The 27,648-nt window shown below is 46.6% G+C and overlaps 1 protein-coding gene across 4 annotated transcripts in view; it reads right to left on the reverse strand.

The window, feature by feature from the left end:
- Positions 1-2,417: 2,417 nt before the first annotated feature.
- Positions 2,418-27,648, reverse strand: part of helz (helicase with zinc finger) — a 43,479-nt gene continuing 18,248 nt past the window's right edge. For 2 of the 4 annotated variants that reach the window (XM_076171211.1, XM_076171209.1), the window contains exons 16-33: positions 26,398-26,577; positions 24,696-24,797; positions 23,773-23,951; positions 21,344-21,462; positions 19,276-19,421; positions 18,688-18,835; positions 17,737-17,920; positions 17,371-17,599; positions 16,525-16,846; positions 14,112-14,157; positions 12,584-12,771; positions 12,291-12,495; positions 12,070-12,152; positions 11,417-11,924; positions 10,447-10,702; positions 9,553-10,297; positions 7,889-8,174; positions 2,418-7,036 (exon numbers count right to left, since the gene is read on the reverse strand). In XM_076171211.1, coding sequence (XP_076027326.1) covers positions 6,690-7,036; positions 7,889-8,174; positions 9,553-10,297; positions 10,447-10,702; positions 11,417-11,924; positions 12,070-12,152; positions 12,291-12,495; positions 12,584-12,771; positions 14,112-14,157; positions 16,525-16,846; positions 17,371-17,599; positions 17,737-17,920; positions 18,688-18,835; positions 19,276-19,421; positions 21,344-21,462; positions 23,773-23,951; positions 24,696-24,797; positions 26,398-26,577 — 4,273 coding nt within the window. In that variant the 3' untranslated portion in view covers positions 2,418-6,689. Of the gene's footprint in view, positions 7,040-7,888; positions 8,175-9,552; positions 10,298-10,446; positions 10,703-11,416; positions 11,925-12,069; positions 12,153-12,290; positions 12,496-12,583; positions 12,772-14,111; positions 14,158-16,524; positions 16,847-17,370; positions 17,600-17,736; positions 17,921-18,687; positions 18,836-19,275; positions 19,422-21,343; positions 21,463-23,772; positions 23,952-24,695; positions 24,798-26,397; positions 26,578-27,648 lie in introns of all 4 variants that reach the window. The other 2 variants (XM_076171210.1, XM_076171208.1) reach the window with 1 other exon arrangement.

The following is a 27,648-nucleotide window of genomic DNA, read 5'->3' on the forward strand; positions in this document are numbered from 1 at the left end:
TGCAATCTGATCAGTCTGGTCTGATATCATCATTACAATCACATCTTTAATATATAGGGAATATAAGGATGGCCTGACTTCAAGGTAACTTGACTTCACGTAGTGCATCTTGTATGATAAACTGTACATACATGTCCAAGGTCCCAACCCGTGGGACTGGAGCTGAAATTGTTAGTTTTATACTCAACATCCAGTTAGAATTCATTCAGATCTATTCAGGTAATTGAACGCACACACACACACACACACACGCCGGAATACAAAAGTGTGTGTGTGTGTGTGTATGTAGCAGGCAGAATGCTAAACACCCTCAGTCTGCTGCCCTTCATGGCACCGTGTTGGACAGCGTTCAGGTCTAGCAGCTGCACAGCTTCCAAAACAAACCCAGTCAAATTCTGCCCATCTTCATGAGTTTCATCTGATAAATGATCCAAACTGATAAACACATCTCTCCATATTATAGTGAAGATAACAAGGCCAAAAACAAAGAATAATACTTAAAACTAGTGAACAGGATTCTGGTCTCCGGCTCATTCGGTTTGTTTACATGTTGGTTCAAACTTTAAATTTAACTCCAATCCATGCAACACATGTATTAAGTATCCAGTTTCCCTCTGCTATATTAAAGAACCCTACATCTCCTGCTGTGAGATGTTCCCTGAGCTCCCTGTAGGACGCTGAAGCTGTGTTGTACTGTAACCTATTTTATTTATCATTTATGCTTTGCTTGGCTGACAATATAACAGCTGGCCCTCTGTGGTTTGTGGCGTTCGGCCCAAAATCAGGCCTAAGGTCCGAGGCCGTGATGGTGTGTGTTTGTTTCTTCATATGTTTGTTTTGACTTTTTCTACAAGCTTGTAAAATGGTAACTTTTCTTAAAACAATGAGGTCCATCTATAAACCTCAAGGAGAAAGTCCCTTACTCGATTATCTATGTCTGTGTGTTATGCAGCATGCTATTAAACAACATTTGGAATGCAGTAGATTGTGTGTGTCGGTCAGGCTCAAAGTATAATGTCTTTGTAATAAAAATTAAATCTCCATAAGCTTCGGCAAACATGGCTGAGGTCTCTGTGTGAGTCTGAAGGTGCAATAGACAAGATAAGGAATGTTTTTGTGTGTGTGTGCCTGCAGAAATATGAGGCTCCAGGATCAACAGATTGTGCTGGTTGACAAAATGAGCCTACTATAAGATATAAAGTGCACAAAGGGTTAAATGTGGACAGTGAGTCTCAGAAACTAAACCCAATATTTGTTTCAGTCTAAACCAGGGGAACACGCGTGTCACACGCACTCGGATATCAGCAGAAACTCCATCTGAGCAGAGCAGCGTCTCCTAAAGGTGCTGAGGTCACAAACAGTAATGGAGACGAATGTGACGCTGCAAAACGTTTAGAGCCTGATGGGAAATCTAAAGCAGAGCTGAAGGCCTTGTGGGTGAGACTCCTGTCATCGCTACCGCCGTGCTTCTGTACTTAACACGGAGCGGCGGGACGAGAACATGTGGACAGACTGTGAGGAGGAATGACAGTGGACGGGAGCAAAACAAAAGAGAGGGAAAAAGTTTATCTCCGAGCGTGTGAGTTACTGCAGGGCAGGATAAGAACAGGAAGAGATTTGGAGGAAGTTAGAGGGACAGACATGATAAACACACGAACTAACCAACAAAACGCATTGACCTTTCCTGCTTCTTTTGGCTGAAACTTTGACGTCTTCATCCTGAGAATGAAGCGTTGAAGAGTTGCTAGCTAGTGCTAACATTAGAAACGACGCGTTAAGTTCGCGTCCCATCAGCTAGCATGACGTTCCATTATTCACAACCGCCCAAACTTCTTTTTAAAATTACAAATACAAACACAAATGCTGAAACAATTTGACAATGATCAACAATAGTACATGAGCAACTCCTAGTGGACAATCTAAGCACTGTTTTAGCTTCAAAACAAAGCCACAAACCATACTGTGTCCATACAACAAAGCTCTAAACACGGTTACACTGCTCATTAAGTGTGTGTGGAGGCTCATAGTATGACATCATGGTTTCTAAATAAGACACTGATGCACACAGTAGCCAAAGAGGCTAATAATGCTAACTATGGTATCTATATCTGTCTATGTCTGACATCTGTGCAACTTTTTCTATTTTTACAAATTAAAATTAGCGTAGCTCTGACATTGTTGGCGACATATACTGGACAAGATTAGGATTTCATCAAATTCACTGTAAAGGAATTCCGCTAAACGTGCAGACTGCGACTTTAATGCTGTTAAAGATTTTTCACCCTTTGTTCTCAAATAATAACTGTCAAATATACAAATGCTAAATATTGGTGACTTTGTTGACACTTAGATAAATGTCAGATAACCCCAGAGTCTCAGGAGGTTGAGCTGAAACAAAAGACCATGAATTCCAGCCGTTTCAATAAAAACACTTTAATAGATAAACAAATAAAAAAGAAAAGAAAATAAACCTTTGAAACACAGTCTAAATCCTTTATTATAACCACCACCAATCGAAAATGAAGAAGAGCAAAACAGATCTATTCATTATTTTGTACCCACGAGGGAGGAACCAGTGGGAGTGGGAGACTGGGAGAACAGGTGAGCCATTGATTCACTGCAGCAAAGGGAAGAACAGAGGAGAGAAAACGGAGAACAGGAAGAGATGTGGTGCATGTAGAAGGCGGAACACAGCGCCCTCTACTGGCCGGGCAAAAAAGGTTGCTCCCTGAACACGAGCCACACGACGAGCCAGATGGTTTAGTTTCATCAGAAAAGGCAACAAAGAAAATCAAAAATGAATACGATATGTGACTTCTGACTCATCTTCACCACACAGAACTCAAAAGTAAAGTAAAAATCCCTTTAAAATGTCTTTGGCTCAATCTCTTCTGCTTCAGAAATGAACACGTAGCTGAAGAAGTGATGAAACAGCGGTATTGCACAATTTAGAGAGACAGCCAATGAATCCTTTGTGTGTTTGACCCAAAAGTCAGTATGACATCGCCTATAGGGAGCAACCTCACATCCGCCCGGCAACAACAACCGCATAACCAAAAAATAAACTTACATGACCATTACATATTTGACATGTTAGTAAAATATCATAATAGTTTTTGTTGATAATGTCCACAAAGTTATTGTTCACATCAAATAATATACCAAAGATCAGACTGTGGGGTGAACAAACTAGGTTTTTTTTTTGTGTTTTTTTTTTCGTTTTCTTTTTCTCCTCCACAAATCAATAAAAACAGGAATAAAAACCAGCCGGGTCATCTCAACATGCAAGAGAAGCAAACGCTCTTCACAGAAACAAAGAGAAATCATTGTTGAACCACAAAGCTTTGCTGAACAGAAGACTTACAGAGCTTTGAAGTGCAGATGAAACAGGGAAAAAAACTAAAACAAAGACAAATCCAGCAACGTATACTTGAATGCGTGTATTATACAGTGAATTATAATTCATATAGAGCAGCAACAGAAATTCTCCTCTTTGTCAAATCAGCCAGACGTAATCTTAGTTTTAAAAAAATTAATCTAAAAAGTCTTAAGATGTTTAAACTGCCAACTGGGTTGTTGTCATTTCTAGAATTATTTTTTGTGAATTTGCATAATTAAAAAGGGCATACCTCTTATTGGAACAGCTTCTACAAAATTGAGGCGCTCCCAAAGTTTGTAAATATCTAGAAAATGCATATTTACAAGTATGTGTTGTCCTCTGCTAAGTCAAAAATCTGGACCGTTGAAGTACAATGTCAAAACAAAAGCACAGCCTCATGAAACTCTGATTGTTCAAAACACACCTACGTTATTAGCCGTAAGAGATTAGATTAGAGAGGAAGTGGCGTGATTTATTACAATTTTACCAATTTGCAAATGGAGCGACGTAAGTAGAGCAAGTCTGGGACCATTCTTCACTTTTACCATCATAAAGACAAAACAGCAGGATCGTGTTATCGGCATCTTTTCATCTTTTACCTGCCTGGGATCAATTTGTTTTTAAATTCATGGAGGATATTCTAAGCAGGTTGTCTGATTCCTCTGCATGTGAACGTCAGCTCACACACACAGGAATGGAAACTCGCTTATTAGACTTCACAGTTGGGCCTCCACTGATTTCACCCGATTGAGTTTATTGATAAGGGGCAGCATCATTCAGCTCAACGCCTCGCCAATGATCTGCGGTCTGAGGGGTCAAATCAGTGGACTGGCCCTTTAAGGTGGCGGGAGGAAATACAAGGAGCCCTCACAGGATCTCAGACTAATGTTGGTTTTTCAGATCCCTCCGCTGCTGTGACTTTAACAACTCCAAACACTCACAGCAGACGGAAAAAGTGAATAATCCTTTCAATCAAATGTGTGTGAACTTACTGAAACACTCTGTGATAAAAACACACCAACAGTCCAAAGTTGTTGAACATTCCATCCCATGCAGCAGATCAGATAATATTAAACAAAGAGTCACCAGTTTATGAGGGGAATCTATAGAATCCCATGTTTGTGAAGCTTTTAGTAACTCTGTATGTTTATTATCACACTGACCAAAGCTTCTACCGTCTTCACTGCTCTGGTTCCATCAGGATCTATTTAGTATTTCCATACTTCATTACTATAGAAGCCTTAATTAGAGTGCCGTTTTTTTAACAACGTCGACAAAACTGAATGTTGTGGGATTTGTTGCAGTTCTGTTTGATTGGATTTTTTGGGTGTTTCCATTTTGTGGCCATGGGTTTAATTGTTGATTGGTTCTCAAGCTGTGTGGGTGGAGCGCAGGCTAATGGAGGCCAAATTAGAGACGTTAAAGTAGAGGAAGTATTGGTATCAGATTTGTCAAATCAATGTGTTTGGATGCCATTTTTGTCACTGACTTCCCTAAGGCTTCAACTAAACTGACTTCACAGGAAATTGGATGTTTTTCTGGAAAGTTTGAGAGGCACTGCATTTATCACAGCACTAATTAAAGTCAGGTGAGGATGTTGGGAGTCTCCTCAGGAACACAGAATGTCCTTACAAACTGGTTTTCCCTCAGCAGCCACCACAGGAGGCAAAGGCCCGCTGAGGACCGAAACATTATTAAGCTGATTAATGAAATATTCTTAAACTTACAAGCCTTTTGATCACCGCGGTAACGGGAAACAAAGACAAACCGAGGGTCTTAAAAGTGTCAAGCGGACTTGTTGTAATAATAAACCCATACAGAGTTAGAGAGGAAGACTTCAGGGGGCCAATTAGTGAGATCAACATCTGAGACATTTGGTCACCTTAAGAGTCTTAAGCAGGAAGCCAGATTGAACCTTAGAACCACTGAAGTCATGATTGGAATTCAAATAAAAAGCCACAAACGTTTGTGTGAAACCCCTAATTCTTTACTTGAATATTCATTACATTGCTTAAAATTGGACTAAAAATGTTAAAATATGGCATGTTCAAAAACTTTAGACAGGCAGAGTCGCTCGCACCTTCAGGTTCCTCTCACACGACCACGCTGATATCGTCTCTCTGCTCACTTTCACAGACCTTCTGACAACAGATTCCAACGACAATGCTAAACGTTTTTGCGCTGCTCTCGACGTAAAACACACCCCCAGTAGTCACGGCAACAATCTCCCTGGAAAAGACCTACACACGTCTGACAGGGGAGGAAAATTGACACAAAGAATGACTTAAAAAGAACAACAGGGGTGGGGCGAGGGGGGAGTAAAGCCAGATTGGCCAAATAAGAAAGTGGTTTGGGGACGATTCTGGACCAGATTTCCTCTGATGCGTCAAACAAAAGGAGCGACGCGGCTGCTGTCACTCACGTTATCTCGTCTTACCGGAGAGGCAAATAAGTGAAAAGTAAAAACATGTAATCAATATCTGTACTGTTATTCCATCAGTAAATATGCTTTGATGCATGTATGACCGTGTCAAATATAAGAATCACATTTACTACTGAACCACTGAGGGCGACTCCCAGAAAAGGAAGAAATGAGAGAAACAGAAAAATCAAATATATCAATGCTAGGATGATACAGGGATTTAGGTACATGTCTGTGGCATACAATTCAGTCATTTATTTTCTTTATATGTACAGATTAGAGGAAATTTTTATCTACTTCTATACACTGTTCCATGTAGTTTCTGTGTCGGTTGACCACTTAGCTTGGGCCTGTTTTGCCACGGCTACAATAGAATGAAAAACCAAGACGTAAAAGTCCACTTAAAAACTGAGGGAGACAAAATGAAACAAAACGTCAACAGACTCGTTTAGTAACCAGGAAACCAACTTCAACAGGGAAAAGGATGCAGGGAAGCTAAGTGGTCAACCAAGGCCTGCTTTTTTTTTTTTTTTTATTGGATTTTTTTTATATCTTTTTTTTTTTAACCTTTACGTACATATACAAGTGTAGATAATATAAGTATATATTCATATATACATAATGAGTATGTATATATACCAGTAATGAATTTCTTATATATACTTATTTTTTTTTCACAAATATGGGAAACTGGAGGAAAAAAAATGACTGTTACAAATCAAAAAAAGTTAAAATGAAACAAAAATGCAGAAAACAAAACTAACCGATAGAAACAATTTATAAATGCACTTTGCACCATTTTTCTAGATTTTTTTTTTTAGTAAGAGTTTTGCTTTTTTTTGTTTTTGTTTTTTTCTGTTTTATTTGACTACACTGGGGAGGCCATCCTCATTTAAAGTAGGAATAGTACCCATTGCTACCATTTGAACTTCCTATACTCAGCTCCTGTAGGAGGGAAAGCGGGTCGCTGTTCTTCTTGACCTGCTCGGGCCGAACAGCTCGGGGCTTGGGCGGGGCTCGGAGGGCGCTGGCGTACGACATGGTGGGCGGTTTGCTCAGGTTTTGCGCCCCCTGGCCGGACTCGGCGGGGGCCTGGGGCTGCTTGTTACTGGGCATGAGGGGAGGGAACTGTCCCAGGTGCTGAAGGGAGTTGAGGGCGTGCGGGTGGGGCTGTTGCACCGCCGTGGCCTCGGCTTTCGCCTGCTCCTCCGACTGACGGAGCGCCTTGGTGGAAGCTGCTGTATCCGGGGAAACGTGACGAGACAGAAGAGAGAGCAGAACGTGTCAAACATCAGGATGGATCAGAAGAGACAGGAGAGGGAAGTTAGAACTTGAAACACACACACGTTGGCTACTTTTACACCGACAGGGACAAGAGAAGCTAGTCACAATATGTTTTGCCCACATAAACACATAATAGATGCATTGTGAACATGGAATCAAATCCATGTGGAGACTCGTTCATATTCACTGTGACTGGCTGCGTCTTGGAAAGGAAACCCTTGTCTGTGTGTAAGCGTGTGTGCCGAGTAAAGGCACAACGCGTTCACAAGCTGCGACACACACACATGAAAGTACTGGGAGTCCATCATCCTCCTAATATATAACATGACTGGAGTGAGCAGGGAGAAACAAAGAGGTGTACATGTCTGAATAAATCCATCTACAATCACATAAACCTGGTCAGTTACTCCACCTGAGCAGACTTACACTTACCTGAGTTCAATCTTAAACCAAAGTGTCCTGAATCAAAGTCTATTCAACCCTGACCCAATACAGTCTAACCCTAAACACTGCTGCTGTTGTTCAATGATCAACGTCATAACAAATCATTCTGTATCGTTTTTACTTCTATGAGCAAAGGAAGCACCAAGTAACCAAACTGAACTGATTTAAGACATTTGCTGCTGTTCCAATAAATAATACTGTGACATAACTTGTAACAGCCAATCACAAGGCAGCATTTGATACTGAATCAATACTTCACAGATCTCCAGTCTAGGCCCAGAGAGCATAAGGCCTCCATCCTCATTCACCTCTCTGCTGCTCCTGTAAGAACACTGAAGGATAGTTTGAGTGACACCTACCCATGAGGTCCCGCTGCTGAGCCAGTGAGCCGGCTCCGTTACAGGGAATGTTCTGGAACGGACCAGGACCCCCGCCGGGCCAGAGCTCGTGTGAAGGGTAACCGTAGGGGGCGTGCGGGTGCTGATGGTGCTGTATGTGAGGGTGGGCGTGGTCCTGGTGCTCTGGCGTACAGGGCTGGGGCTGCTGGGACAGGGCGGCGTGGGCGTTGGCTGGAGAAGGTTCATCTGGGTAGCTAGAGGAGATGCGGCGTTGGTAGAGAGGCCGGCCCGGACCCCTGGGTTCATACTGTAACACACACACACAGACACACACGCACAGGACAGGAAAGAGAATTATATCTGACCTTAAAATAGTGATTTACAGCCCTTTAACATCTGTATCTCATTCAAAAGGAGGCTCTAGTTCACAGGTCACATGATCAGGTCCATCTCCTACATGCAGCCGTCACAAAGCTGTGGAAGCGCTGCATCAGATTACAGAGAACAGAGTCAGGTCTCATTTGTTTCCCACAGAGAAACGTTTCATGTCTGGGTGAATAAATTCTCTTTTGAATCCCATATCTGCAAATGGATGTGATCAACCACACAGGTGGAGGTAGAATGTGTTTTAACACCTGAACTTCAGGTTGTCAGGTTTGTCACGTTTAGTTAAACTCTCTGTATAACTTTGTAACTGTGTTGAGCCGACAGACTGAAGCCAAGCAGGAGGAGCGACGCACTCCCGGTTAAAACAAGGAGTCGGCACAGAGCACAGAGGGTTCTCTAGGATGGGGTCCAAACATCATAAAGGTTAGGCATGAAGGACCCAGAAAATGAACTTTCTAAAAGGCCAATAAGATCCTTTGCAGCTCCACACACACACACACACACTGTTCCAGGTCCTGATGGTTCCACTCACTTCCTAACAAGGAGCTACATCAGGCCAGGTCTAAATGATATTACATCTAACTGGGTAATAAGAGGTCCTGTCCTTTTGTAGCCTCGGGTGTGTGTGTGTGTGTGTGTGTGTGTCAAGATTAGACCTGAGCAGAGGCCATTTAGTTCTTATTAAGTCATAGAATCACTGCAGGAGAAAGTGTCTGGGCGAGGAGCTGAGCCTGCTGGACTTCTCTGCTATGTGAGGAGTTGATGGACGGTGTGTTCGGTGCGTCAGGCTGCTGCCAGCGTCGCCTCCTCGCTCTCTATTTACAGCTTTTCAGGTCATCCTCATTTTGGATCTGGACTAATTATTCCGCGGGTCTGTTGGTTCAGACTCTCCTCTGGGCCTCATGGCTTTACTGTTCAGTCCAAAACTCTACAGTGGTCCCGTAAAGACCTCCAGCTCCAGGTGCTTGGTTTGTTTGACAGCATGACACCCATCAGTGTCTGACCCAGCTGGAGTACAAACCGCTGGAGGCAACATTCACACCAGAGGCCCTGTGAGTCCTGAACCCTCAGCAGACAAACATGCGCTCATGTCCACCGTACACACCAACACCTCAGAGTTAGTAATGACCTAATCATGTGACCTCAGGGGTTTGCTGAAGCCAGATACAAACACATTTAGCTCATCGGTTCTTTAATCTTGTTTCCATCTCCTCTAGTTTGGTGGAGGGAGTTCTTTATTGAGCCTATTTACTGATTTAAACTCTCACTCAATCCCCACATGATTCAAACCTACTTACCTCATCTACACTGTGAAGGGCTGCGGCTGCTGATGTTCTGGGGGACAGTGGGTGGTAGGACTCTGGGTCTGGACCTTGATTCTGTTGATGTTGCTGCTGCTGCTGCTGCTGCTGTTGTTGTTGCTGCTGCTGCTGCTGCTGCTGTTGCTGCTGCTGCTGTTGTTGTTGTTGTTGATGTTGTTGTTGTTGTTGTTGATGTTGCTGCTGCTGCTGCTGCTGGTGGTGCTGATGGTGAAGCTGCATCAGGTGTACTTGCTCCTGCCTGCTGGGGTGAGCCATAACAGGCAGTCCATAGGGAAGGTTGTGGCCCTGATTGGCTAGCAGGTGGTTCTGCTGCGGCGGGCTCACAGATGCAGCTCCAGCATGAGCCCACTGAGCCTCTTGTAGGAGGTATTTGACCTGGGAGGGCGGGGGGCTGGCGGGTAGAGCCGACGGTTGATGCGGGTAGCTACTGGGATTATAGAGGGGGTTGCCGGGGTGGGGCTGCTGCTGCAGGGCCGGGTTGTTGAGGAGGCTGTCGTTGAGGAGATCTCTGCCAGCGTCGTGAGAGTAAGCTCCCGATGGAAAGGGGCCGGCGTGATTGGAGTTGGCAGCTAAAGAGGATGAAGGGTCACCTGAGGCACGGGACTGGGACTGGACCTGACGGTACTGGAGGAGACGGGACTGAGGAGGGGGCTGCATCTCTGCCGCCTCCCTGGGCTCAGCCTGCTCTTGCGGGGGCATCTCTCTTAAAAGGCCCGGGTACCTGGGGGAGACAAAGCATCGGCATCACACCAAGACACAGCACCAAGGACAGAATACAGATGAGGCTGAGCATTTGATAAATCTGTGGGAGGAAATAACAACAGCGGTGAGTCTTACATCCCATTTCTCAAACATGTATTCTGATCTCACCTGGTGAAAGGCGGTCCAGTGGAGGCAGAGGAAACAGCTTCGTCCTCCATGTTGGCACTGAGCCCCCATCCCCCGGCCCGGAGCAGCTGATGGGGGAAGCGAGCGATGCCGGGCTGAGCGAGGTGGGCGAGTTGCTGAGGCAGAGGAAATGCAACGCTGCCCTGGAGGAAAGGACCTGCTGGCTCCCCCCACTGGCTCAGTCTGGCCGCCTGCTGCTGTTGATTCAGGGCCTCAAGAGCCAAGGGACCCTGAAGGTCTGGGGGGGAGACGAGACGAGACACCACACAATTAGTTCCGGAGCGCTCTCTGATTCCCTGATGACTGGGTGGGCTTAAGTTGGTGGTTCCATGTAAAAGCTAGGTCCTATAGAGTGTTTCATTTATTAACACTTCATAGAAGAATTCGTAGAATCTTGTCCTTGCGGTTGCTGCGATACACTTAGCATTGTAGAGGCCTAAGAGAAGGCCAGTAATGTGGCAAACACCTGAAGACGGCTGAGACTGAAGGAGAGAGTATGTGGGTTTCAAGCTTAGTGCCACTAAGACACAGACAGAAGCTGGATTAAAGCTCTGCTGAGAGAGAAAGACTCAAAACCTGGCTGTGACTGTGACCGTCCCACTCAGTGAAGCATTCAGAGAGAATCACTGCATCTGGGGAGACTTTTTGTCTTTTCCTCATCATATCCTCATTGTTTCGATCGTTTATCTGGGTTTCTGATATCAGATCAGATCTCCTGTTCTCCTCAGCTTTTTAACGCACATTTCGTCGCTGTGCACACTGACATGATCACACACATCAGCAGTTAATGAACAAACAGCATTTATCAGAGAACATGAGGAGCCACACTCTTATCTTAGACACGGAACATAAAAAGATCAATGATGGTATCAAAAATGTAATGTATGATCCTTTGAAACTCTGCCTTTGTTCAATCAAGGGGACTCAAAAACCCAACTCCTGCTCCACTTACCCAGGCTATCTCCCAAGCCTCCATCCTGTCCATCTTCCCCAAAGCTGTTGACCCTGTTGTGCTGTGAAAGGCCTGGGTGGTGGCTCCCCGGGTGGTTTAATGTATTCCTAATGGAGCTGCTCATCTCCTCCGCCCCCCCGGACTCCAGCCCATCCATGGCAGGAGACTGGACAGGTCTATGAGGGGGGATGGGTCCGCCGAAGAAGGAAGCGTTGTGGCTCCCACCGGTGTAGGCGGGGCTGAGCTGCTGCTGCTGCCCCTGTGGAGCCATGCCAGGGTGCTGGGGCTGGCCCACCCGATAGGGAAGCCTGGACACTGGATACTGCGGGGGGAAGGCTCTCCCACTGGCAGGATGTTGAGGGAACGCTGGGTTGGGGGGTGCCAGGTGGTAGTTCAGGGATCTTTGGGCTGCAGACGGGTCTTTTCGATGAAGCAGTGCGTTGGGGAATCCGACGAGCCCGTCTGTTTGAGGGTCCAGACCTCGACTTTGACCTGAATCTAAATCTCCCTGGGATACGGGAAACAGGAAGCCACAAGCGATGAGCAACAACAACACTTGACGATTTCATTAATAACCTCATTAACAGGAGTTTCTAATCTGTGTCCATATAAACCAGTAAAGACTTTAATAACAACGAGTGTTAACCATTTACCTGCTTTTCCTTCATGTCTGCTATCTTCCTCTCTGGTGTCTGAAGGCGGCTGGACTCTGGCTTTGAACATGGATCTAATTTACCTAAGAAAATAAACAACATACAAATGATTACATTACATAGAAATGATTTGGGTTTACAGCTTAAGAAGAGAAACATTTCTTTGTATCTGCTCTCTAAGTCTCAGTGACTTATAGGGGCTTAATCAGAACCTGGCCCACCATTTCTGATGGGGTCTGCCTGTAGCTCCTTGTCAGGGCTGGGCTGGCCCATTCCCAGAGGAGAGGGGTGGGCCACCCCACTGTAAGGGATGGGGGAACCTCGATTCTGGGCCTGCAACAGATTAAAGTTGTAGGCCATGGCTGCCTGGTGGCTCATGATGCGAGGATCCACAGCAAAGCGATTCTGGTAACCTGGCCAGGGCAGCTGGGGGGAAACACACAGGCAGGTTAGTGATCAGTACATAGGGACAGGAGAGGGGAGGTATAAGCAGCGGCATAAGCAGAATACTCACAGGCATGGGCATGGACATGACCATGTTCCCCCCGTACACAGCAGGGACGTAGAGGATACTGGCCCCGGTGTGAGGATCTATTCTCTGGACCGGGCTGGGTGACTTGCCCATGCCAGCCGTGGTGCCGGGTAAGGGCGGTGTGAACGCCCTGATAGGGTTCCCCATCAGCACCGCTGGGTTGGGTTGGGCTGCAATGAGAAAAGGGGCCACATAAGATTCTGTGCACTGAATCTCTTTTCCACCTTCATTTGTTGATTGTGTTTGTTGTGTAGGGAAACTAATAAAGCTGCCGTCCCTCCACTGCATGGACACACACACACACACACACACACACACACACACACACACACACGTACTCTATGTGATGTGGTGATATGCTGCACTACAACTACAACACAAATGAAGCTACACATGTTTGTAGTGCTCTCAGACACAATGATACAACCAAACGTATCATTCTATGCATTTGGATTGTATTTTGTAGTTATAAATCAAAATATACTTCAACCAAACGACAGCAGAGATAGAACATATTACCATCAACATACAAGTGATCAGAAGTAACAGTGCATTATTTAACTATGTGCCAGATATGTACGCGCTCGTTTGTTTGCCTCCATCTGCATGCTGAGCAGCTGAGCCTAACTCCCTGTCTGTCTCTCTCTGGTATACACTGGATTAACTGCTCCTGCTCTGATGGGTGTGAGAGCCTGAGGCATCCATGCATCCATCTGGGCCACTGCATTACTGTATCTCATTTTAAAGCCCACTGTCTGTCTGTCTGTGCATAATGGGACTTGGCTAAAGACTAGACAGCAGAAAAGCCTGCACTCTCGCAATTACGTCGAGGTGACAAAAGCTACGTGGTAACGTCTGGTACAGTACAGGGACAAAGTGTCTGCTGTGCTCGTGTAAATGTGCATGCATCGTTTCCTCCACTGTCACTTTGGTTGTTAACTTCTGTCAGTTTTTCCAGCCTTGGATTAGATAAGAGAACGACAACACGGCTGTATAAGGGAGTCAAGTCAAGTCAGCCCAATATCACAAACAATGTGTCAAAGCCCAGAGCTCTCTGGTAGAGGAGGGGACACTGTGTACCATCTTGTGTTCCCCTCTCGTCTGCAGCTCCGTCTCCAAATCTGGGGCTCGTGGTCTCCAAAGCTCTCCGATCTAAATGTCTGAGGTCTGCTTCTGAGACTTTTCCACTGTGTGTGTTTTGGCATACTGCTGCAAAGTCTCTTATATCTCCACATAGATTATAGATGATCACTTATACTTTCATAATCTGAATGTACCAGTTTAAATTGATGGACAACCTGAATGGATACAGGTTTTTGCCCAATTGTGAAGTGTGTATCCTCATCAAACCTACACAGTCCAGATGTAACAGCACTATGTGTGTATTTTGTACAGATCATGTGTATGCCAATGTGTGCAGGATGAGTTTCTGAACGTGAAGAAGCAGCCAGGGACACAAGGAAACTAAATGAAAACAGCAAATCAACATTTGCAGTGGGGTTACACTCACCGTATCCTTCAGGGGGAAGGTGGTCTGTGTGGTTTGCGTGTTTCCCCTGTAAAACAAGAGGAACATTTAGAAGAAGCAGGAAGCAAGAGAGCGTGTGTGTGTTTACAGAGGCCAGACGGGAATGGAAAGGGAAAGCTGGCAAGTGGTGGAACAGGGATGTGCAGTGAATACACAGATGCAGGGAGTGTACAGTAACGTATAGGAAGGAGGCATAGAGCGGTCACAGTGTGCTCCCTCCATGGCCCACAACTGTCACTATGGCTACAGCAGCAACACCTCATCAGCCATTCCAGGAAGCAGGAACTAATGTGGCCAGCAAAGCAGAGCTAAATGGATCTGCAATGATGCTGCGTGGTACAGGCCGCCTCTGCTCTCTGAGAATCAGCTGCAGGGAGAGAAGGGGGGGAGAGAGGAGCGAGAGAGGAGCGAGGGAGAGAGGAGTGAGAGAGGAGCGATGGAGAGAGGAGCGATGGAGAGAGGAGGGAGAGAGGAGCGAGGGAGAGAGGAGCGAGAGAGGAGCGAGAGAGGAGCCAAGCAGCGGCCCAAACCCCACCAATCAACAATTATGCCCCTGTGTCTGATAAACAGAGATGTCATTCTGTGCCACACGCATGCATGCTCTTTATAATGTCTTTAAAATATCAATTTCTGTTATACAGGATTTAGAGGGCGTCATAAACAGCACATACACACATTTACTGCTTTAGCTTGCAACTGTTGTCTGATTCAAACCAATGGAGCGTTATGAAGTGAATGGTTTGAAGTGGTGTTAGTCTGCATCGTGGTCAGATCTCAGTGGGCGGGGCTATTGAAGCCCCTCCTTCCATCATCCAAACAAATGATCAGGATGTTTTCCTTTTCCATTAGAAAATGTGAGAGCCTCATCCACTCCAAACCAAGACTGTGCTTCATCGATGCCTTCAGGCTCTAATGAACCTCTTGGCCTTTCTTTCTTTCTTTCTTTCTTTCTTAAAGCATTTTACAGCATGGAGCTCAGAGTGTTACATGGTCACAGCTTCATTTATGCTCTCTCCCTTGTGACCAACTGGCCAAAAATAATACCAGAGAATAATCCAGAACAACAAGGAAGAACATATGACAGCTGAGAGCAGAGAGAGTCTCCATTCTGTACTTCCACAAGATGACAGCAGCAAAACTAATTCTGATCTCTCCAGGGGGCCTCACGTCATCACACACACACACACACACACACACACACACACACACACACACACACACACACACACACACACACACACACACACACACACACACACACACACACACACACACACACACACACACACACACACACACACACACACACACACACACACACACACACACACACACACACACACACACACACACACACACACACACACACACTTCTACCTGCAGACAGACATTTATTCTGACTGTTACAAGATGAAAAGAATCCACCGGTGCTCTGCTTCTCTATTATTAATCTATACACACACACGCATACACAACAATCTACTTTAGCCTCTGTCTGTAGCACTGAACCTCTCCAGATGGTTGCTGTGCTAATGGGAAGCTCTTGGTGGTGGAAACATGAAGCAGGTATGGTTGAATACAGTCAGAGTCGGTCCAGGTCAAGACAATAGAACAGAACACTTCTGTCGCCGTGTCGACTACACACACAGACGTCTTTAATAATCAGACCTTTAAATCTGCCTCATGCTGTCTATGCAGAGGAACACCACACGCTCCACAGACTGCACTGAACGCAGGCTGTGTCTGTGTGAGCCGAGTGATTGTGGGGGGAGAGGGAGGAAGTGTGTGTGTGTGTGTGTGTGTGTGTGTGTGTGTGTGTGTGTGTGTGTGTGTGTGTGTGTGTGTGTCTCTAAAGCCGGCTGATGCTGCGGAGCTTTGGCTCATTAGGCCCAGTGGGAGACAGCAGCAGGTTGGCAGCTGTGGTGATTTCGTTAACCTTTACCTCAGGGCAGGCACAGGGGACAGACACACACACACACACACACAGACAGACACACACACACACACACACACACACAGAGACCTCAATCCTGGCTAAACAATCAAACAGCACATCCGCCCGCTAACCTGCGACGCTAATTCCCTGTGTTGTTGTTCTGAGGCCAGGTTGATTGGACATAAAGAGTCTGAGTCACTCCACTAAATCTGCTCTCTGTCCCCATACGGGCAAATCGTTGTTTTTGTCTCTAAATACAGAAACATTCAGATCAATTTACAACAGCTACTAAGTGGTCACAAACAATGAATCCATACAGCAACCTGCCATCAACACCTGAACCTCCACGGCTGCTCGCTGCCCTTCTCACTCTGCTTGGAGAGATGGAAGAGGGAGAAATAACTCTACCTTCCTCCCTCCCACCAGTTGCATCCTCTGCCACCATCATCACCGCCTTACCTTGGGGGGAGACTGCTGCTGCTGCTGCTGCTGCTGCTGCTGTTGTTGTTGTTGTTGCTGTTGCTGTTGCTGCTGCGGCTTGCTGGGCGCAGCCTGTGGGTGCTGAGGATGCGGGTGATGGTGTGGGTGGAGGGCCTGTGTGGCCGGGTGAGAGACTTGGAGCGGCCTGAGGGCACGAGGGATGAACTCTGGGGCCAGCGGGTTGAGGACGTAGGTCTTCTTAAGCTCCAGAGCCTCCAGCTGAGCTTTGATCTGTTCAAAGGTGATGCCGTGCAGGCTGGAGTTGCCGTGGCAGATGGAGATGAAGTGCTCCCAGAACTTTCTATAACGAGGGAAACAGAGAAAGAACAGATTTAGATTTGTAGGGAGAAGACGAAGACGGGAGACAATTACACCACCTTCCTGTAAGGCAATCTGAAAGGCCGGGTTTGCCAATAGTAAGCAAAGGAAGCGAGACCTCTAGGTGGCTGGGGAAGATCAGGGAACATGATAAGATTCATCTTTCACACAGGCTAAATGCTTAAAGGGACATGAACTGAGGAGCGATTACAAACCATCACAATAAACATCCAACAAGAGAAAAAACAACGACCAAAAACGCATCAAATCCCCAAATCCCATCAAATGTGTGGAAAAGGCAATATGTGAGAGTGGAAATGTTAGAGTGAGAACGCAATGGTGAGGTTAGGCCTCACTTTGCTCGTCTGTGTGATGCCAGACAACTGCCTCAGGCCAAACAAAGGGGGACATTGGGAGGATTGTGTTATGGCTCAAGTACCATCCTCCATTATGGACTATTGCTTCATCTGTGTGTGTGTCTCTGTGTGTCTGTGTGTGTGTGTTTACCTGCAGCGGCCAACAGAGCACAGTGCGATGGGATCTCCCACCACAGCCACCAGGGACTGGGCTCTGGTGATGGCGGTGTTGAGCAGCTTGTAGTTGGACAAGAAACCATAATCCAAGTCCTCCGTCGAGTCCTCAACCAGCTGCTCCTTCCTCTTAATGGCCGTCTGCTTGTGCTTGCACGTGTGTCGCGTCCGCACCGTGCTGAGGAACAGCACCCGGAACTGTTTACCTGCAATGAGCCGAGGAGTTGAGTGTTTTAGAGTCTGGTGTGTGAACTGCAAAACCATCTCTCCTTGAAACTTTAAACTGGCCTGCACACATAAAGCTGCCATTCTCTATTTAGAACATGACTAATATCTAACTCACCTTGGACATTGAGCACCCTCTCCACGCTGACCTCATGCATCCTCTTCTTTCGGAGTTCGGCACGAATGCGGAACACCTGGTCTGCGTAGGGCGACACCACTCCGATGCTGCCCTCGTCCAGCTTGCCCCATGCCACTGGCCACTTCTTGCGCAGCTCCTCTACTCGCTCCACGATCTCAAATACCTGAGAAGATGGAGGAGGAGACAGAGAGAGAGATGCTTCAAACCTCGTGAACACTTACAACCTTCAACAGGGCGGTGGGAAGTCGAGGGAATGTTCTCTACAGCAGTGGAAGGCAGTGTGAAAGGAGTGCAGTCATTAAAAAGCCAGCCATTGACATTTCAAATCCATATTATTGTTGTGTTTACTATCTGAGCTGTATTCTGTATTGGTGTTTAAGGTTTAGTTTACTGCCGGAGACACTGATGGGTTGAACTCCAAGCGGAGGACGACCCATCACGTTTAAACACGCTTCCATTGGACAAACAGATGGACACACACTTGTCCCTCCGAGGCTTTTTAATTCCACCAGATTATGATAATGTTAACATTTAGACACGGGCGCTGTATCAAAGAGACGGGAGCTAATTAGTTTGGCGTCGCTGACAGTTTGAGAGCAACTTCAGTAAGAGTCCTCTGTTTAATTGGCTGCAATCTGTGGAGAAGAAGAGGAGGGTCAGGCAGAGACCACGTGACTCTGGAGAGGGGCCAACCAAGGGACAGGGACCGTCAGTGAGTCATGCATCATGGGTGTCAAGTGTTGACCATGGTTGTTCTCCTCATTACATGCACGGGTTTCACCATAGAGGGGACAAGCATTCTATCCTAAGTGACAATTTAGACAACTTGGGCAAAATGGAGACACAAATTCTGAACAAAGACGCCGTCCTAAATCGATGAGGAGTGAGAAGAAGAGGAAGAAGTGGGTTTAGAGGGTTTAGAGGGTTAACCTCTGCGTTGTTGTAGTAGGCAGTGCTGTTCTTCTCCTGCACGTCCTCTCCTCTGGCCGTGAAGAAGGTCAGAGGGTAGAAGTCTTTGTGGCAGGGCTGCTTCCCGCTCGCCATCAGCTTCCCATCATAGAACAACTCTGAGGTGTAGCTGGAAATGGAGAAGAATGAGCGGTGAGAAAAACAGGAGGCAAAAAAAAAGAAAGAAGAGAGAGAAACCAGGAGTGTAAAGAGAGTGGAGCGTGTTTGAACTGAAGTGTAGTCAGAGAGAAGCTTGAGCCAGAGATAGTTTGATGTTCTGTCTTCTTAGACTTCCTAGTGTGTACTCTTCTAGTCTGTGCTCTTCTTGAGAACTGTAGTGTAAAGGTTAGAGAAGTGTGTGTGACCATATACTGCTAATAACACCCCCTTGTCGCCCTGGAAACCATGGCTAAGAGTGCTTTCCCTTCCCTCACAAACGTCTGGTGAGGTTCCCTGCCTCTTCAGCAGCCTATTTGTCTCTGCATCCCTTCCTACAGCATCTTCCTCAAACGCTTTCAACCTCTCCCCCTATATTTGCGACACAAGCCAGTGTTGGGAGCTCACACCTACTTGATGATAGCTTCGTGAGAGCGATAGTTCTCGCAGAGGAGGATGCGACAGGGGAACTCGGGAGGGTAGTGCTCGTACAGTCGGTCCAGCAGAGACACGTGCAGGTTACGCTCCCGGGCAAACTCGCTGTAGACAAAGGGACTGAGCTGCAAACAGAAGGAGAGGGGGAGGGAGGAAGAGATGAAAGCAGTGTTAGTTTCCTTTCTCTCACATCATTTTTTACCTTTCAACGGTAAACTTCAAAGTGCTACCCTGCTACATATTCAAACCCAAGGGTGGAACATCACGCGTCATGAGGGAGGGAAAGGTTTCAGAGCGCCTAGAGGGAGTACTTCTTCACCTCTGCTTCTGCTAATGAGTGACATCACCCTGTGTGGCACTCTCAGGTGTCTGGTTTGACACATCTCATGTTGGAACAGCTCGGATACGTACTCAAAGGGTTTACAGGTTCATGTGGTTCAGACACTATGACAGGAGCACATATAGAAACGCTAGAAAGGACAGTGACCGTGGTGGAAGTGGAAAGATGGAATGGGAGGCAAACCCAGCTTCAGATTTGGCTTCTGTGTGTGCGCTGAAGCCAGGGGTGCTTCCTCAATTCGGTCATGCAACTTGCTGCAGTATTAAAGTCAGATACGTGGCTGTTAGGGCCGCATGGAGGCATCATTTCGCATTATCTTGGCCAAAGTTAAAGCATAGTCCTCCCTAATACTTCCTCCCAGTTTGAGATCATAGTTTGGTAGTATTTCATATTCTGTGTCTCATTTATAAATTCAGTGAAATCTGTGTTCATGCATCAAAGTGCTCCAGATGGGATCCTGGTGGAGATCAAAGTCCTCTGATGCATCAAATGATTGCCTAAATAATTGAAGTTGGAGCACCTTGGCCTCACTATTCTAATCTGAACCGTTCTGGGCATTTTGACCAAAAATGAAATGGTTTAGGGAAGGAGGAAGCAGAAAAGAACCCTGAAACCAGACCTGTCTGTATTTGATGGTTTGTGAACGCCTTCAATTCAGTTTAGTTGGGCCAGCGTTCCTTACAGAGGCAGAACTTCTCCCATAAACCCCTGTGTACCACTTTGTTTCTTTTAAGTGGTCTGAAGCTGAAGATCTTTACAACCATCAATATAAACCATCCATTCCAGGACTCTGATCCCTGTAAGCCATTTCAGAGTGTATTGTGTCAGTATCAAAGTGTAGTGGGCAGGATTTGTGAGCGTCCGCACCTCGTGCACCTTCTCCCATCGGACGGCGGCTGTGTACTTAACAGCAATTTATCTTTGGCTTCAATCTGAATTTAAGCCTGCCAGTGGGCAAGGGTCAGTCGGCTTTAATGAGGCCCCACACAGTCAATAAGACAGCAGACGATCGATAGAAGCCTTGGCCTTCATTTACAATTCAGCGGCCTGTTTGACTGTGAGAGAGAACCTGGAGACGGTTATATAATGAGAGCAGCGAGGAGACTGAAGAAGAGAGAGAAAAGGGCGAGGAAAGAAAGGTAGAGAAGCTCCCTGCTTTGTGTGGCAGAGGGTGTGAGGCATTAGGCACAGACGGGTGAAGATTCAAGGGGACGGAGCGGTTCAGATTAAATTTGCGCTTTGGCGAGAGATCAAGCAATTAAAACAATGACTGCATGGTAGCTTCCTGTATCGCCTTGATCCACACCGCTGGTAATCCTGTGTCTCTAAACCAGGAGAGAAAGAAGTGAGGCTCTCATTCTGAGCGCTGGCTTCAGAAGCTTGACTGACGCGAGGTTGTGTTCCAGTTATCTGTGGCTAAAATGCCCAGGAACACAACAGACCCCCAGTGGCAACCAGCTGTTCTTTTGTACTGCAGATAGGCAGGAGTGGAGTCTAATCCACTGAAAAAGTATAAACGGAGTTATAGCAACAGGGCCAATATCTGTGAATGTGTGTGTGCATCACAGTTCAGTTCTGTTCATTTTGGTTTGAAAGGCAAAAACCTGCAAGCGTACAATGTTAAGACAACAGCAGCGGTCCTTTCCTTCACACAGATCCACAGCATCATGAGTGTAAACAAAGTCTCTCTCCTGCTGGGGGTCTTACCTGCATGTGGTCCCCAGCCAGCACGATGCGGGTGGTCTTGCTTGCCAGAGCAAAAGGCATGATGGTTTCACACTCCATGGCCTGAGCCGCCTCGTCCAATAGGATGTGAGAGAACAGCCCTGCCAGAACACACAGGAGGAGAGACGAGTGAGAGGAGTAAGAAGGCACAACATGGAGTTAGCATCGTTATTACTTTGCACATTCATATGTAAAACAAAACATATCTGTGTTAAAATGACACAAAATCCAGTTCAGTGAATCAGCATTGAATTGAATCAGAACCTTTATTTATAATTCCATCCACGTTTCATACCTCCTTCCTGCTCACTGCAATCATGCAAGCTATGTTTTTCTTCTTCACAAACCAAAGCCAGGGTATGGAGTGGAGATTTGGATAGGGACTGAACAATCGCCCTAAGCTCTGAGCTCAAACGGTGCAGGGCAGTGTGGGGATCAAACAGCAGGCAAGCCACTGCAGCCAGGCAACCCTTTGTACAGATCCTTGGAAAATGCATAGATTCTATTTCCCCACTATAAATTCAGGTCAGGTATGAAGTGATGAAACTGTTGGAGCCCATTAAATAAAGAGTTAAATGATACCAACATTCTCACTCAAAGGAGATGAAGTAGGTGGGGAATGGGCACAGAAACTATTAGTCTAAACTGCCCTCTGAAGGACACACACACACACACACCTGTGCTGCACACTGAGCAAAGGATGATTGCTGTTTGACTTTGCTGTATGCTAAATGAGCTGAGCAACAACAGTTAAGGGAACAGAAAACATAAATGAGTGCTGCCCCCCCCCCCTCACACCACAATGTGAATTATTGAGGCGTTCCTCCATGAGCTGTAGTCAACAGGAGGCCGAGCGCGGGCCTGCCTGCTCGCTCTTCTACTTCAATCCACATCAATACGTAATAACCCCCCACAAATGATGCGCCTGGGTCATTACAGCTGGGAACGTTTCCCAAGGCAGGGAGACAGAGATTTTGTCTTTATGAGCACAATGGAACACAGAGGGCAGGCGTGAAGAAGCGTGAAGCTTAATGTCTCACCAGGGACCGAGCTGCTCGCCTTGGGGAACTTCTCTCTAACTCTGAGGACCAGATTACATTTCTGTATCCAATATCTGACACTGGGCTAATGACTGATGGAATTTGGAGAGATCAGTGGCAAGATGTGGAGGAAGGAAAGGGGAGGGGGAGAGGAGATCAGGGGCTGGGTGCTGGAGAAGAGATTTGGAGGAGAAAGGTATTTAATAATAAATGGTCGCTCCTTCAGCCTCACACAGCCGGTCTGTCACTTCCTCTCTTTCACACCGTCTCTTCATCTCTTTCACATCGGAGCCGTGACTTTGAGACCATGAGTCCGTCCAGGTAAATCCACCTCATATAAGAGTGTCAGTCAGGATCCTGGTGAAGAGCCGTGTCAGACTGTGTGTGTGTGTGTGTGTGTGTGTGTGTGTGTGTGTGTGTGTGTGTGTGTGTGTGTGTGTGTGTGTGTGTGTGTGTGTGTAGAGCAGCATGATGATGAGCTGAGAGGGATGGTCTTCACTCCATCATGGTCTCATCCAGTTTAAGAAGTAAAACATCGACTGATCCTCCTCTGAACACACACATCTGCACCAGTGACAGTGAACGCTTCCTTCGTGCCTATGGGCAATTTACAAGTCTCCTCTCCCTCTGACATCTGGAGGAGGAAGCCCACACTAGCACATGTTGTGTCACAGACTTTCTTTCTGGGAGGCAACATTGTCAGAGGCACACTTACATTCATTTCCTCCTGAGTGCCAGAGTGGAATTACCGATGCAGCACACACGCACAGACACACAAATCAATGTACAATCTCACCTGCTAGCCCCTGTATCTAGGTCATAAACAAACAGGGGCACCAACAGACCCAACATTACAAAGATAACAGGTTTGGGGCACCTGTGTGTGTGTGTTTGGGGGCAGAGATTTGTTTTCCCTACTAAGTGGACTCGCCGGCTCCCAATTGCCTCGTTTCCACGCAATTTCCATCACGGTAGAACGCTGGGAGAGCAGGCGGGGAAGAAACGCGGGGAGGAGGCCCTAACGATGTAAAATACATTAGAAACAGGCAGATGGCGTTCCCAAGCAACAGACAAAGCTCCCTCTACTGACACATTAGAGTTGGTTATTAGCCTGCGCTGACAAATTGGCTTGTTTTGCGTGTCTTTCTACACAGCTTAAATGAGTTCCATCCCTCTAAATGGTGGCTTCCTGGCAACGGACGGATATCAGAGTCACTGGAGACGACCCGAGTGCGGGCGAACCTGTGGGCGGATGCTTCTGAATATCACGTGCAGAGATCTCAGTGTTGGTTCTTTGTGTGATCGCGCACGTGTGCGTCAGACAGACACAACAGCTATCTTATCAACCGGCCTTGATATTCTTGAACTTACCGGGTTCCAAGTCCAGCTGGCAGAGGTACTGGGAGGTGCTGAGGGTGACCACAACCACACGGTGCCTGAGGATGTCCTCCCTCGTGGGCATCTGGAAATTGATCTGTGTGTTGGAGATGAGACAGTACTGCTGTACCACCGGGTGGACCGTCTTCACCCAGCGGTTCCTAAAGTATACCCTGGAATGAGAGAAAGGAGTGTGTGTGAGAGGGACGTGCAGTACGGCAGGAAAGTTCAGGTTCAGGGACCCTAAAGACTCTTTTTCTCCACTGAACGCACTCGGCCCAGAGAGCAGCTGATGGAGGGGATCACATTCAACCCACTGCAATCAGACTCTCCACTCGTGTGAAACAAGTCATTTGGCTGTCCACACGGTGCCTGTGTGGACACACGCGCGCACACAGACACACACATGACCCAGCTGCCACACGAGGCCCTGGTTGGGTTTAAGGCAGACATTGCTTTCTTGTCCTCTGGGATGGTAAAATGTGATTAGAAGTCACTGATGTGGTGGAGGGAGAGCAGATGTGTGTGTGTGTGTGTGTGTGTGTGTGTGTGTGTGCTTCCTCCTAACAAGCTGTAAATATTTCAGCGATCCCCAGGTCCCATAAACCCAGGCAGCCTAATGCCCGCCTGTCACTGCTGTCGTCTGTAATATGGATGTAACACTGGGGCTGCAGGCATTACAACGATCAGCCGGTTGATGTATAGATGAGTGACCAACACACAGAGGCTCCACGACAAAGAGGCCTCAGCTGCCACACACACACACACACACACCAGTCAATGACTTCAAAGAACTCACAATGATTAAATACCAATAAAATGTGTCTGTTTGCTCTGATGTCATGTTTCTTTCAGAGTAGTACTGATGGTATTTGTCAGGAATACAGGCGCTCCATCACAGCAGCAGGCTTCCTCACCTGAGAGGTCTGGCGTGTGCGTTGCCTGCTTCAACATAAGGATGTAGGTAGTCCTTAATGTAAAGGTCGGCCGCACTGTTGGAATGGGTGCAGATCAGGACCCTGTAGAGAAACACAACAACAACAACAAACGGACAAAAAGTGATTTATTTTGGCAAAGAGGGGACAGAAAGCCTGGTTCTCTGTTCACACAGGCAAAGTGAGGTTTCTCCACATATTTTGCCATAACAAAGACAACAATTGGTCCTTGGTCCTAGATGTATTAGAGGAAACACTTTGCGCAATTTCTTCCACACATAAACACACACACACACTCACTCACTCAACACAAAAGCCAGAAATACGTCAGTCAGTGTTGGGGCTTGAATACAGTAGAATAATAAATAAATAGCCAACATTTGAAGCTAACCAGCCGCCCTCTCCACGTCTCATTGTGTTGGCTTTTTAAACATCTATAATTCATCCCTGAGCATAGAATAGGAAATGCATGCAGGGTAAAATGAAGAATGAATTATACATCTGGACACATGTTTCAAAGGCCATTTCTCTTTTACATTAAATATAAAACCGGCCAACGTTGTCTTATTAAAAAAACAAAATGGTAGCTTGTGTTCAGGATATTCCATCTATGTTTCATGAGGAGCCGGGGAGTGTTAATGTGTGTGTGCTACATCACCGCAAACTGGAGAAACGTCTGTGTGTGTGTGTGTGTGTGTGTGTCGGCACACAGTGAGGGAGCTCGCTAATGATGAGAAATGCCAGTGGAGGAAACAATGGCGCTGTGGTTCGTCCTGACACACCAATGAGCAAGGCACCGTGGCCACACACACACACACTGACTAAGGCCATTATTTCTGTTTATTTTCAACATTCGACTCAACAACAAGTGGGAGGAATTCATCCAGATGACAAGCAAACTTTGTTCTCCGTGCTCATGTGCGCATGTTATGAATGCTCATTCACACACACACACACACACACACACACACACACACACACACACACACACACACACACACACACACACACACACACACACACACACACACACACACACACACACACACACACACACACACACACACACACACACACACACACACACACACACACACACGATAGTCTGACACTTGGCGGCTCAGTGTTTCTTATAAATCTAAATGTCAAACCCGAACAGTAGCCTGGAGCTAAGGAGCCAGCTTGGCTGCTCAGTCTCACACCCATTTCCACCTCCATCAGGTCCTGTGACTGACCTCTCTCCTCATCTGAAGCAAACCACAGGGGCAGATTGATGGACAATAACTACTTCACTGATATTGTTTTTTAACTTTTCTGTATGCAGCAAACTGATGTGAGAAGGCATCAGGAGGTCACTTTAGAGAAGCCTTTCAGGGTTTCATGGCAAGATCTGCACTTTCCCACGGCACATATACGGAATTTGAGTCCAACTAAACTTGCTCTTGAGTTAGATTTATATTTTTCCTGAATAAACAATGATGAAATAAGGAACATTCATGTATCTGTAGATGCGACTCAGGGAAAATTATGGCTGTTTTAGCTGGAACTCTGCCATAATGAGCTGGCTAATTTGTAACTTTCTTGTCTGTGATAGACAGACGGGCCCACAATAACTGAAGATGAGCAGAGTGTGAGAGAGGTGAGGGCTGTAAAGGGAAGTTGGGGACTCAAAGCAAACACAGACCTGCTGGTGTCCTGGCGGAGGATGTGCTTGACAGCCTGAGCCAGGGTGAAGGTCTTGCCAGTGCCGTAGGGCCCAATGATGAGGACTGGGGGCAGGGAGACGGCGACGGGCGTGGTGATGGCCAGAATGGCCTCCTTCTGCTTGGCATTCAGACGGGGATCCAGCTGTTCATCCCACTGCCTAAGAATGGAGAAACAGCTACTTTTAATGACTCAAAATGAAAGGGTTTCTTCTGGGTTCCATGCAAAGCCTCTCTGTCTGGTAAACGTTTAGAAAAATACTGTCAAGCTGCAGCGTCGAATAGAACAGTGTGTTGATTAAATTAATTAAAGGAGGGAGGGAGGGAGGGAGGGAGGGGGAGAGAGAGAGAGAGAGAGAGAGAGAGAGAGAGAGAGAGAGAGAGAGAGAGAGAGAGAGAGAGAGAGAGAGAGAGAGAGAGAGAGAGAGAGAGAGACATCAGTTTTTGTCATTGGGGAAAGCGTTTGGTGTGTGTGGGTGGGTGTTTGCAATAACAGAGGTAGAGACAGATGCTAAAACGGGATTAGGGATGCAAAGTAATGGGAAATTAAACAAATGTTATGTGAGACAAACAGCACATGAGGGGGCGCGCGTGTGTGTGTGTGTTTTTTTCATTACAGAGATGAATCGATTCGATCAAAACGATACTAGGACACAAAAGCCTCCACCAGATTTTGCTCTGAAGGACATGGAGGGGTTAAATTAAAGTTAAATCTCCTGTGGCCTATAGGTGAATAATGTATTCATCATCTGGATCCTTGTTCCATGGTGCCCTTTAAATCTTTTCTTCTGGACTCATTACACTAACATGACTAATTAGAACATGCTAATTATCTCATCAGTCGCTGGCAGGGGAAGCGTTGGCTCCGGCTGAATGGAGGCGTCTGTTTGCTGAATAAGATCATTCATTTAGAAGTTAGATCAATATTCTGATATAAACTGTGAGCTAAGCTACAGTCATCACAAACACGGCACCGTATCAGACACAATCATCACTTCCTGTGACGGCACAGAGTCAGGTTAGAAAGGGCCGCCTGATCTGAAGAAACCGCAAGCTTTAACTCCAACCAAACTCATCCGCTATCAACATCCCGGAGTCGAGATCAAGCAGCAGCTGTGAAAAAGAGGCGGGATTATGTAGGGCCTTTCCTCAGCACCTGGCCGACCACAGGGGGGAGACGCTGCGCCCAAAGCTGGAAGGAGCTGCGGCTTTTCACAATGTCTGCCAGATCT

This window comes from Genypterus blacodes, unplaced genomic scaffold, assembly GCF_046128005.1.
Source record: "Genypterus blacodes isolate CSIRO-AG114 ecotype Tasmania unplaced genomic scaffold, CSIRO-AGI_Gbla_v1 ptg000240l_1, whole genome shotgun sequence".
Taxonomy (NCBI): Eukaryota; Metazoa; Chordata; class Actinopteri; order Ophidiiformes; family Ophidiidae; genus Genypterus; species Genypterus blacodes.